The 13,194-nt window shown below is 41.6% G+C and overlaps 2 protein-coding genes and 1 pseudogene across 2 annotated transcripts; 1 reads left to right on the top strand and 2 right to left on the bottom strand.

The window, feature by feature from the left end:
• Positions 1-567: 567 nt before the first annotated feature.
• On the bottom strand, positions 568-2,932 carry LOC111980477 (WW domain-binding protein 2; the record flags this gene model as incomplete). The annotated part of the gene is made up of 6 exons (XM_024011216.2): positions 568-865; positions 978-1,054; positions 1,503-1,586; positions 1,864-2,049; positions 2,291-2,383; positions 2,776-2,932. Coding segments are annotated over 6 exons (672 nt in total), but the record flags the coding sequence as incomplete, so codon positions are not given.
• A 1,757-nt stretch (positions 2,933-4,689) lies between these two features.
• On the top strand, positions 4,690-6,214 carry LOC112081362 (heme-binding protein 1-like). The gene is made up of 3 exons (XM_024147809.2): positions 4,690-4,876; positions 5,441-5,621; positions 5,757-6,214. The coding sequence occupies exons 1-3, from the start codon at positions 4,690-4,692 to the stop codon at positions 5,932-5,934; spliced, it is 546 nt and encodes a 181-aa protein (XP_024003577.2). The 3' UTR covers positions 5,935-6,214.
• Positions 6,215-8,019: 1,805 nt separating this feature from the next.
• Positions 8,020-12,931, bottom strand: LOC112081361 (WW domain-binding protein 2-like; annotated as a pseudogene).
• Positions 12,932-13,194: the final 263 nt, after the last annotated feature.

The raw sequence follows: 13,194 nt of genomic DNA, 5'->3' as shown, positions 1-13,194 counted from the left end.
AACATTGCACATTACCAATAATCTCACAAACGTAGCGGTACATGTCAGTACTCCATCCAATTGCCATATTCAAACAACATGCACTTCCTTCCTTCAATAAAAAGCCAGAAATAATCTAGAAAGGTATGGTGTACATTGAGAGCACTGGGAACTTCAGCTTTCATTCAAGGCTCTCTGGAACAAACTTAAACCACGCACCAACACAATGGAAACACTTACTGTGAACGTGAATGTAAAAATACTTTACAATACTAGTAGGAATAGAAATTGTCGTTTTGTTAATATCATTTTAATCGAAAATTGTTATAAAAATGTATTTTGGTAATAAACCTCTGGATTTAAAAAATGCTGTAAATATTTAATGCCTATACATTCCCCATACTGCCCATTACATGTACTTACATGTACCTCAACAGGGCAGTTAGAAACCCTTTCCTAAGTACAGGACAGTTCCACATTCTAACAGACTGAAGGAGAGAGCCGACCATGATAACTGAAAAGATTGAATACTTATCTGTTACGTGAATAACCATTTACTTGGCAATTGACAAAATAAAATAAACTGAGTGGGAGGGGGTGAAATAAAGCTTTACTCATGATTAAAAGGAAACATTCATCATTTGAAAATGTCCCAACATTGTTGTGCCTCAAAATRACTTGTGTGAATTGCCAGAAAATAATATTGCCTTTTTGTCAATGTAGTACTTTATAATTTCCTTTCCAGTCTAATAATTATCATCCCCTTAATAATTTGCTGTTGCATTTATTAGGGGATGATGGTTATTGAGCTTTAGTTGTTCTTCTTTTCTGGATAGCCTGGGTAAGGAGCAGGAGGGGCAGAAGGTGCATAGGGAGGAGGCTGTTCCTATGTGGGAATAAACAGTGATAGAATATCTTAAAAATACTGAACTAAAAACATCAACACAGCATAAAGTGCATGAACTGAATGGACATGGAGAGAATAACAGGTCCCTTACCATGGGCATGTAGACATTGTGGGGGTTGTTGGGGTTGAAATAGGCGCTGCCTGCTGCCTCTGCTGCCTTGGCATTACCTGAGGATCAGGGAAATGAGGGGAGAATAATGCACAGGTACAGTAACTGATACAGAAGCACATGCTACTGTAACTGTAGAGGAGGAGAGACAATGGAGCATAATTAGCACAGTATATTGCAGCAGGATACTCGTGATAAGACATCTTCCGGACAGAATGATGCACACTTCCAACTCTATTTCAATTCTCCAAAACCCACAAATAGACACACAACTGACATGTAAATGAGGCGTACTGAGTTCAGGCCAACTGGGTTGTTTCATGGGGTAAGGGAGACTAGGGGTGAGAGGTATTTTGTTTGTTTCTCCTTTTTAATATGATGTGTACCGMTTARGACATCAGCACTCCTTTCTRAGTGCCATGCGTCATGTGCTTCATATTGAYGCAGACTGATGGGATCAGACAGATGCAGCGATGCAGACATACAGAGAGAGACAGGGAGACAAACCTGCAGGGGGAGCAGCCCAGTTTTGGGGGGGCCCAGGATAGGGGGGAGGTGGGGCCATGTAGGCAGGGGCAGATGGGTACATTCCTGCAACACAAGAGAGAGTACCCAAAATACTCATAACAGCCTTGGGGACACATCTTTACTTGAAGTAGTTATAAATATTGACACCAATCAATAAAATTCATACACTCATAACAATGGAGGCATTATCCAAAATTATTCCGTATTTAAGTGCTAGGCAATCTCTAATGTAAACTTCAATCTGCTAGCATCACAGCATTTGATTCTCAATTATTATGACCCAAACATGCATTACATACAAACCGTTTTATAGTGATGATAAAGTTTTTTAATAACAAACCTGCGGCTGCCATAGGGTAGGGATAGCCCATGTTGCCTGGGGGAGCCTGGTAGAAACCATTCTGCTGAGGTGGGGATTCATACGGGTAGTTCTGAGGAACAGGTGGTGGGCCGTAGCCATTCATCACTCCAGGAGAGGGATAGCCAAAGGAGGCACCTCCGTTTTGAGCAGGAGGGGCACGAGATGCTAAAACAAAGTTGAGGGTTAATCCTAAAATACAGACTGGACTAAAAGAGTAACATGTATAACAAATATGTAGCCTAACAAATATAACAAACTTTGACWGCATTACRAGGAAATMCTTTAGTGATGTACATGTTWAATGAATTATTTAATTGTACGATATAAACTGAGTAAAGCAGATACTGTATGTTGAATGACAAATAGGCTCTGTACTGASAAACATGGCAGTCATGAAATTACTTACCATTTGTTGCCAGTTTGAAGAGGTGCTGACCTAACTCGATGGCTCCCCCACTGGAAAAAGACATCTTGAAGCTAGCCTGGCCTTCCCAGCCTCCTGAAACCAAAGAAAGTAGTGTCAAAACATTGATGAGCACTGTGTACTTGTCTTTGCATTAAATTACACGTCTGATATTGAATTATAATCAGTGCTTTGGAGGAGATGTCACACTTCAATTTCTACGACTGCTGCTAAAAATTACTACTGCTGCTAAAAACTACTACTGCTGCTGGTAAAAACTTTGACACATAGACATTGTAAAGTAAAATGAGATTGTGGTTTACAGACTGATGTCAGCCTCAGAAAATCTCTGGCCTTGGCAAATCACCCTTGCGTAGGACACATCAGGCCATACCTGGGACTGGAGGCCATAAACACTTTGCCTGCTCTACAGTTATTTCCTCATGATGGTGTTGAATGCTATGGGAGGACAACAAACTGCTTCCTACCCCCAGCCTCAGCAGACACTGTGCCCCTGATGTAATTGGCAGCGAAGACTGGCTGCTCGATGCTGCAGCCCTTCATCAGGTAGTACGGGAACATCACAGACCCCAGGCTGTCCTTGGCATTACTGGACACAAACACCAACTGAAACGAGGACAAACAGAGNGTTGTCGTAAGAACGGGACCAAGGCGCAGGGGATATTGAGTTCCACATATTTATTCCAAAGTGAAACATAAGCCAAAAACAATAAATGAACAACGGAACGTGACTACGTGGTGCACATGCACAAACACAAAATAATATCCCACAAACACAGGTGGGAAAAATAGCTACTTAAATATGATCCCCAATTAGAGACAACGATTACCAGCTGCCTCTAATTGGGAATCATACAAAACACCAACATAGAAAATATAAACTAGAACACAACATAGAAATTATAAACTAGAATACCCCCTAGTCACGCCCTGACCTACTACACCATAGAGAAACAAGGGCTCTCTATGGTCAGGGTGTGACACAATTCTTTAGGTCCCCTTATATCGGGGGACTATGTACAAAAAGTGCTGTATCAAAATGGTTCACCCAACATGGATGAAAATACCCTCAAGCAGACAATCTGCACTTTAACCTCATAGTCAGTGTATCATTTCAAATCCAAAGTGCTGGAGTACAGAGCCTAAATAACCAAAAATGTGGAACAACACAATGGGAATGGGCCAGTTGACACCAGTGACACATCATAGCATAATTGCAGTGAAGTAAGAAAACGTGTTAAAGATATGGCATTACTGTCATCCCATCCATCTACTGTAGTTATTTCCTATGAGCTTACATTTACATTTATTCCACAGTCTCAAGGATGGGTTGCAGCCACAACGCCTTCATCAATATGAACACCAAACACCAGTCAGAAGCACTATGAACGAGTTCTTGACATCCCAATTAGACCAGCTGGAGTCAATTATTAGTGTATAGACAATTCTGCTAAAATAAACCTTTTAGCTATTCAGCAACACAGTTCAATCCCTGTATCAATGAATACAATGAATCCCATATCAATATGGTTGCTAGGGCCAAGACGATACCAGTATCGCGATACTCATTAGTGTCGTGGCAAGGAAACAAAACACGAAGCCGATTTAACTTCTTTAGGAAAACAGCTCTAATGTTGGAAACAAACATCAATTATGTTGTCATCCAGTCCTACTTTAAAATAGTGTTTTCAGTGCATAATGTAGTATTTACATCGCATTATATGTCTAGTCATGTAGCAGGCATTCGTATTCAGAGTGAGTGATTTAAAACAAGGGATAACTTAGTGATGGATCTGAATAAAATGGATCTGAATAAAACATTTGGCGTTTCAAAAATGTGGCCTTCATTGAGGTCCCTTTCAGTGGAACAGATTTACTCAATACTGGTTATGGAATGTGTGATTATTGTGAAACGTAACGTTCCTCTGTTATTTAATGGTTGATATTTCTCAGCATAAGCCTACCTCTTAGGACAAGTACATCATAACATGTATAAGAACAGGCAGCAAGTCAGTGAGTGTGTGTACACACCGCATTAACCCCACTCTGCCGTGTGTGTGTGTGTGCGGCGCCTATGGTTTGGTCTTATGTAAGAACAGGCATCTCTGTCCCATTATTCTCTTTAGGCTTCATTAAACACTGCGGGGCCCTGAGAGCAGAGCCGGAAAGGACTGGAATCAAATCAGCGTAATATTTTTGATCTCAATCCTTTTCTGGGGGTATTTGGCTGTCCTCTGTTAGTTTCCACTCCAAGTGTTTCACCGGCATCAGTGAGCACAGATTCTGCCCATTGCATATCGCCAATCACAGCACCCCCAGCCCCACCCCCCTCTTACCCCCAAGTAGTGTGTGGCTTCCTTCCCTCTGAACAGTTTGTCAACATGTGTGTCATTGGTGAATCACYTTTGGCCTCCCGCTKTCTTCCCCAGGAGGGGGTCAGCTATGAGGTGCGGAGGTACGATGGTGCAAAGTATGCCTCAGTGAGCTCAGAGGGGCGGACCTTTGACCAGGTGACGGGGGAGCTAGTGAGGAAGCTGCTCGTGTACATTGGGGGAAGCAACGACCAAGGTGAGCCAATCAGAGAGCAGGGCCTGTCCTGACAGTCAGTGGACTTCATATGTGGACACATCTTTAATGAGCCCTAAGCTCAGAAAGATCTAGGGGCTCAACTCAATCCATATTGCTGAAGTTCAGCGCTATAGCGCGATTGAAATTTGAAGGGAATTTCCGATTGAGCCGACATATGCAGCGTTTACCATGAATGCGGAAACATTGCCTTTAAATTTCGAACTAACCGCTGTAGCGCAGGTCTTAAGCGCTACGGATTGAATTGTGCCACTGATGTAATGTGCATATCTGAAAGTATTGCATTGATGTAAGCAAGTAATATGGTGAAAACTCTTTCTAGTCTACCAGAGGGTTCGATAGTGTTATTACCATGTTACTGGCACCTATTCAGTACTTTCAGATCTTCAAGGGTGACTGAAGAAGTGTCTACTCTGTTTGATGCTAGAGGTCAGTTTGAAACTGGGCCTAAGAGGATGCAATGAACTCGATGCACACATAATAAGACTGTTGCAATAAGTTGTCTGCTATCCCCTCTATCTGTCCTCTGTATCTTTGTTTTCCAAGGGGAGGCAATGGGGACGACAGCACCGGTTATCATCACAGTATATCCCAGGGACGATGGTGTGATGTCACGCCGTTTGGTGGTTAGCCTCAGGATTCCCACCAACTACCAAGTCAGTCCCCCTGTGCCCATCGACAGTGCCATCAGAATCGAGGATCGACCCGGCATGACTGTCTACTCACTGTGGGTGTCTCCATGCAGTCTTCACCTCACTTTGTTCTTTAATTCTTTACGATAAAAAATGTATTTAATATTCATAAATGATTTGATCACATATCCTCTTTATCTCTCCTATCCACCTACTCTTTCTTTTCACAGGCAGTTTGGAGGCTTCGCAGGGGAGACTGAGTACCGAGCAGAGGCCTCTCGCCTAACCAAAACTCTTGGTGAGACTGCCCCCTTTCAGCGGAAACAGTACTTCTGCTGCACCTACGACCCGCCCATGAAACCCTACGGCCGACGCAACGAGGTGTGGTTCCTACAGGAGGAGCCATAAGGGAAGCATTAAGACCGACTCTTAATAATAAACTATAGTCACTTCCTCTCCTTCATCTTCACTGATCACTCCACATCTTGATCTTTATCTCCCAAAAAATAGGATATGTGAAAATAATATGGCAACTCAACAGGGGATTTGTTTTCAAATCAGTGCAAATGAAGGAGAGGTGATGCAAAGAAGAGTATTAGACTATTGAAAGGTCATAAAGGGGAGGGATGGGTAGCGGGCTACATAGTTACTGGTCCAAAGTAGTGCAATAGTACGGAACCATTATCAGTAACTGTAAAGTGGCCTAGGGGTAGGAGCCACTAACCACAAAGTACCGCTGTGTGTTATAGGTGGTACATCATTAACTCAAGTTCTTATTTTGTACACCCAGGGGTTGACACTCCCCTTAAAACATGCTTCATAGTGCTTGGAAGAAAAGCACATTAAATCAGGCTGTACACATCACTATTCAGCAGGGTAATTAAATGATGCTTCACTTCATACACCATAAAAACAAAATGACAGTTAAGTATTCAATAAGTAAATTAAGTTTTAAAAAGCACAATTCCTTTTCCCAAGGGAGGGAATTTGGAATAAACTAGGAATTGAGCCATAAAGTAGTGATAGTCAAATGTTTTCCTTAGTATGAATTAGTTGGTGGGGAGGGTATGAAGGAGAAATGTATTAGTCATTCCTTAAGTGTTATCATTTGAGATGTCTAATCCTTCTGTGATGATGACATGAAAACCTTTCAAGACAGCAGTTGTGTGTAATGAATGTTTTGGTGTGCTTGTATTTGGAGTCTTTGAATTGTAATGTTACTTATGATTCTTGAAACTGTATTTTGAAATACCTCTGTATAGTGTGTGATTTTCTGTGAAAATATGGAGTGACGATATCGTCAGGATTTGATAGCGTTTCGTATCATAATATGTTATTCAAGATATTACTAATACGATTTTTTGTGCAATACTGACATTTCCTTTTTTTAGTTCTATACAAACAAAAGAATGCTTAAAATACTGGTACACCACTGTTTTGGATAAGTTTTACATAAACATTTATTTATTATTAGATTTTGAATCAATATGAAGAACTCAAAATAAGGAATATGGTTTACAAACAAGATATTTCAGACATTTGATTAATTTAAGCAGATAATTAAAACCAACCAAACCTCTAACCTAAAACTAGTACAAAATGTCCTCTCTATGCACTCTGAGAAAATAGCAATTATATGGTCAATATATTAGTCACTACAACTCAGTTTAATCAGGAATAAATTAGTGGTTTTCACAGGTTAATTCGTCACAACTGCAAGAAAGCACTGTGTAGCGGGCTAGCGGCTAAATAAATACATGGCCTAGTAACCCCACACTTGTGTAATTGCACAGAGTATGGTTTTGGTTTCAGCCGGGCTTTGCATTCATCAATACAATATACAGGGTTCGACTAGGGCATGGGTTATTCATGTGACCAGTTATCATCTCTAGGCTCAACAAGTTATTTGTGAGATCTAGGAACATTGCACATTACCAATAATCTCACAAACGTAGCGGTACATGTCAGTACTCCATCCAATTGCCATATTCAAACAACATGCACTTCCTTCCTTCAATAAAAAGCCAGAAATAATCTAGAAAGGTATGGTGTACATTGAGAGCACTGGGAACTTCAGCTTTCATTCAAGGCTCTCTGGAACAAACTTAAACCACGCACCAACACAATGGAAACACTTACTGTGAACGTGAATGTAAAAATACTTTACAATACTAGTAGGAATAGAAATTGTCGTTTTGTTAATATCATTTTAATCGAAAATTGTTATAAAAATGTATTTTGGTAATAAACCTCTGGATTTAAAAAATGCTGTAAATATTTAATGCCTATACATTCCCCATACTGCCCATTACATGTACTTACATGTACCTCAACAGGGCAGTTAGAAACCCTTTCCTAAGTACAGGACAGTTCCACATTCTAACAGACTGAAGGAGAGAGAGCCGACCATGATAACTGAAAAGATTGAATACTTATCTGTTACGTGAATAACCATTTACTTGGCAATTGACAAAATAAAATAAACTGAGTGGGAGGGGGTGAAATAAAGCTTTACTCATGATTAAAAGGAAACATTCATCATTTGAAAATGTCCCAACATTGTTGTGCCTCAAAATTACTTGTGTGAATTGCCAGAAAAATAATCTTGCCTTTTTGTCAATGTAGTACTTTATACTTTCCTCTCCAGTCTAATAATTATCATCCCCTTAATCATTTGCTGTTGCATTTATTAGGGGATGATGGTTATTGAGCTTTAGTTGTTCTTCTTCTCTGGATAGCCTGGGTAAGGAGCAGGAGGGGCAGAAGGTGCATAGGGAGGAGGCTGTTCCTATGTGGGAATAAACAGCGATAGAATATCTTAAAAACGCTGAACTAAAAACATCAACACAGCATAAAGTGCATGCACTGAATGGACATGGAGAGAATAACAGGTCCCTTACCATGGGCATGTAGACATTGTGGGGGTTGTTGGGGTTGAAATAGGCGCTGCCTGCTGCCTCTGCTGCCTTGGCATTACCTGAGGATCAGGGAGAGACAGAGAAATGAGGGGAGAATAATGCACATGTACAGTAACTGATACAGAAGCAAATGCTACTGTAACTGTAGAGTAGGAGAGACAATGGAGCACACTTAACACAGTATATTGCAGCAGGATACTCGTGACAAGACATCTTCCGGACAGAATGATGCACACTTCCAACTCTATTTCAATTCTCCAAAACCCACAAATAGACACACAACTGACATGTAAATGAGGCGTACTGAGTTCAGGCCAACTGGGTTGTTTCATGGGGTAAGGGAGACTAGGGGTGAGAGGTATTTTGTTTGTTTCTCCTTTTTAATATGATGTGTACCGMTTARGACATCAGCACTCCTTTCTRAGTGCCATGCGTCATGTGCTTCATATTGAYGCAGACTGATGGGATCAGACAGATGCAGCGATGCAGACATACAGAGAGAGACAGGGAGACAAACCTGCAGGGGGAGCAGCCCAGTTTTGGGGGGGCCCAGGATAGGGGGGAGGTGGGGCCATGTAGGCAGGGGCAGATGGGTACATTCCTGCAACACAAGAGAGAGTACCCAAAATACTCATAACAGCCTTGGGGACACATCTTTACTTGAAGTAGTTATAAATATTGACACCAATCAATAAAATTCATACACTCATAACAATGGAGGCATTATCCAAAATTATTCCGTATTTAAGTGCTAGGCAATCTCTAATGTAAACTTCAATCTGCTAGCATCACAGCATTTGATTCTCAATTATTATGACCCAAACATGCATTACATACAAACCGTTTTATAGTGATGATAAAGTTTTTTAATAACAAACCTGCGGCTGCCATAGGGTAGGGATAGCCCATGTTGCCTGGGGGAGCCTGGTAGAAACCATTCTGCTGAGGTGGGGATTCATACGGGTAGTTCTGAGGAACAGGTGGTGGGCCGTAGCCATTCATCACTCCAGGAGAGGGATAGCCAAAGGAGGCACCTCCGTTTTGAGCAGGAGGGGCACGAGATGCTAAAACAAAGTTGAGGGTTAATCCTAAAATACAGACTGGACTAAAAGAGTAACATGTATAACAAATATGTAGCCTAACAAATATAACAAACTTTGACWGCATTACRAGGAAATMCTTTAGTGATGTACATGTTWAATGAATTATTTAATTGTACGATATAAACTGAGTAAAGCAGATACTGTATGTTGAATGACAAATAGGCTCTGTACTGASAAACATGGCAGTCATGAAATTACTTACCATTTGTTGCCAGTTTGAAGAGGTGCTGACCTAACTCGATGGCTCCCCCACTGGAAAAAGACATCTTGAAGCTAGCCTGGCCTTCCCAGCCTCCTGAAACCAAAGAAAGTAGTGTCAAAACATTGATGAGCACTGTGTACTTGTCTTTGCATTAAATTACACGTCTGATATTGAATTATAATCAGTGCTTTGGAGGAGATGTCACACTTCAATTTCTACGACTGCTGCTAAAAATTACTACTGCTGCTAAAAACTACTACTGCTGCTGGTAAAAACTTTGACACATAGACATTGTAAAGTAAAATGAGATTGTGGTTTACAGACTGATGTCAGCCTCAGAAAATCTCTGGCCTTGGCAAATCACCCTTGCGTAGGACACATCAGGCCATACCTGGGACTGGAGGCCATAAACACTTTGCCTGCTCTACAGTTATTTCCTCATGATGGTGTTGAATGCTATGGGAGGACAACAAACTGCTTCCTACCCCCAGCCTCAGCAGACACTGTGCCCCTGATGTAATTGGCGGCGAAGACTGGCTGCTCAATGCTGCAGCCCTTCATCAGGTAGTACGGGAACATCACAGACCCCAGGCTGTCCTTGGCATTACTGGACACAAACACCAACTGAAACGAGGACAAACAGAGCAATGGTAGTCTTCCAGTTTGTGATACTGCAGACAAGATGGCGTGAGTGGTGGAACAGAAGAGTCGTATGTCCTTGTGAGTTTTTATTTGTAGTTAATTTTTTACCCCCTTTTCTCGATATCCAATTGGTAGTCAAAGTCTTGTCCCATCGCTGCAACTACCCTACGGACTCAGGAGAGGCGAAGGTTGAGAGTAGAGGTCGACCGATTATGATTTTTCAACGCCGATACCAATTATTGGAGGACCAAAAAAAGCCGATACCGATTAAATCGGCCGATTTTTWTTWATTTATTTGTAATAATGACAATTACAACAATACTGAATGAACACTTATTTTAACTTAATATAATACATAAATAAAATAAATGTAGCCTCAAATAAATAATGAAACATGTTCAATTTGGTTTAAATAATGCAAAAACAAAGTGTTGGAGAAGAAAGTAAAAGTGCAGTATGTGCCATGTAAGAAAGCTAACGTTTAAGTTCCTTGCTCAGAACATGAGAACATATGAAAGCTGGTGGTTCCTTTTAACATGAGTCTTCAATATTCCCAGGTAAGAACTGTGATGGGTGGCATCCATCAGTCTAAATATTCCTGTTACATTGCACAACCTTCAATGTTATGTCATAATTATGTAAAATTCTGGCAAATTAGTTCGCAATGAGCCAGGCGGCCCAAACTGTTGCATATACCCTGACTCTGCGTGCAATGAACGCAAGAGAAGTGACACAATTTCACTTGGTTAATATCGCCTGCTAACCTAGATTTCTTTTAGTTAAATATGCAGGTTTAAAAATATATACGTCTGTGTATTAATTTTAAGAAAGGCATTGATGTTTATGGTTAGGTACACGTTGGAGCAACGACAGTCCTTTTTGTCGAATGCGCACTGCATCGATTATATGCAACGCAGGACACGCTAGATAAACTAGTAATATTTTACATTTACATTTAAGTCATTTAGCAGACGCTCTTATCCAGAGCGACTTACAAGTTGGACATGTGTAGTTATAACTAGTGATTATGATTGATTGATTGTTTTTTATAAGATAAGTTTAATGCTAGCTAGCAACTTACCTTGGCTTCTTACTGCATTCGCGTAACAGGTGGGCTCCTCGTCAGGCAGGTGGTTAGAGCGTTGGACTAGTTAACCATAAGGTTGCAAGATTGAATCCCTGAGCTGACAAGGTAAAAATCTGTTGTTCTGCCCCTGAACAAGGCAGTTAACCCACCGTTATGTGTTAACTGTGTTCTTAACTGACTTGCCTAGTTAAATAAAGGTGTACAAAATTACCGATTTCCGATTGTTATGAAAACTTGAAATCGGCCCTAATTAATCGGCCATTCCGATTAATCGGTCAACCTCTAGTCGAGAGCCATGCGTCCTCTGAAACACGACGCTGCCATGCCACTGCTTCTTGACACACTGCTCACTTAACCCGGAAGCCAGCCGAACCAATGTGTCGGAGGAAACACCGTCCAGCTGGCGATCGAAATCAGCTTGCAGGCGCCCAGCCCGCCACAAGGAGTCACTAGAGCGCAAAGGGACAAGGACATTCCGGTCGGCCAAACCCTCCCCTAACCCGGATGATGCTAGGCCAATTGTGCGCCGCCTCATGGGTCTCCGGGTCGCGGCCGGCTGCGACACAGCCTGGGATTGAACCCGGGTCTGTAGTGATGCCTCTAGCACTGCGATGCAGTGCCATAGACCGCACCACTCGGGAAGCCCCCTTTTTGAATTTTGATGTTGAGTCTTTTCCCAACAAAGTGATGTTAGGATATATAAGTTAGCCCGTAAAAGCTTTTGTGCCAAATACATTACGTTGTTACAGGTGTCAAGCTTATGGGCAGCAGTGTGTAGGAGGGAGTTTCCTAGGTGTGAGAAGTGTACAGAAGGGCATGAGACAAAGGAATGTGTAGCATTGGGGAAAGTAGTGGTATGTGTTAATTGTAGGGGTGCCCATGAGGCTGGAGATCAGAAATGTCCCGTGCTAGAGAGGCAGGTTGAGGTTTCCAGGGTTAGAGTAGTGCAGAAGTTATCATATGATGAGGCACTGAAGAAAGTAGAGGAAGATGGGTCAAGGGGGAGGGATCCTGAAAGGAGTGGCTTGAGTAGTAGAACTGTACCAGTACAGAGGGGTACAGAACGTAAGTCATAGAAAATTGAGGTTGTGGTGGCAGCTGCAGAGATGTATTTGGTTTTTAGTGAGTGCAGGGTTAGATGGTAGGGTATTTGTAGATTTTTTTGTATAGATTTTTTAAAAGCAAAGTATAAGGGAGTTATACTCCAGTCGAGTAGGTGACGGTAATGCAACATTTATTGGATGCCAACCGCTATTAAACCTCATTGAAGAAAAAGGATTGTCTTCCAACAGGCACACAGGACCAGCATGGTCAGATAATAAACATACCCTGTATGGAGTGAGGTAAACAGTCCCTTTCTTCTTGGTCCCCCTCAGCAGTCTGTCTTGCTGGTGACATCACTGAAGGACAGCTCCACATTCTTGCATTCCTCAACAACTAGTGGAGGATACATGTTCAGTTTAGGAATGTTGTAGTGAATTTACAGATCCAATAGGTTAAGTATGTATGCACAGCGTCCTCCATAGACAAATACTGTCGTAGAATCTACGCAGAACCGAGTGGTTCAGGGACATAGTGGGATCTGTATGGTCTACAATCATTTCACCATAGGCTACTATTAGGCATTTCACCATACTGGTTGGTTGGTGCGTTAAATTGACACTTCCAGAATGTGCCCAAAGTCTAACTATTATGAAAATTCATTCTTCTCTTGGG

Source organism: Salvelinus sp. IW2-2015, linkage group LG20 (assembly GCF_002910315.2).
Source record: "Salvelinus sp. IW2-2015 linkage group LG20, ASM291031v2, whole genome shotgun sequence".
Taxonomy (NCBI): Eukaryota; Metazoa; Chordata; class Actinopteri; order Salmoniformes; family Salmonidae; genus Salvelinus; species Salvelinus sp. IW2-2015.
Note: the sequence above shows the minus strand (reverse complement) of the source record. Positions and strands in the feature narration are given on the sequence as shown.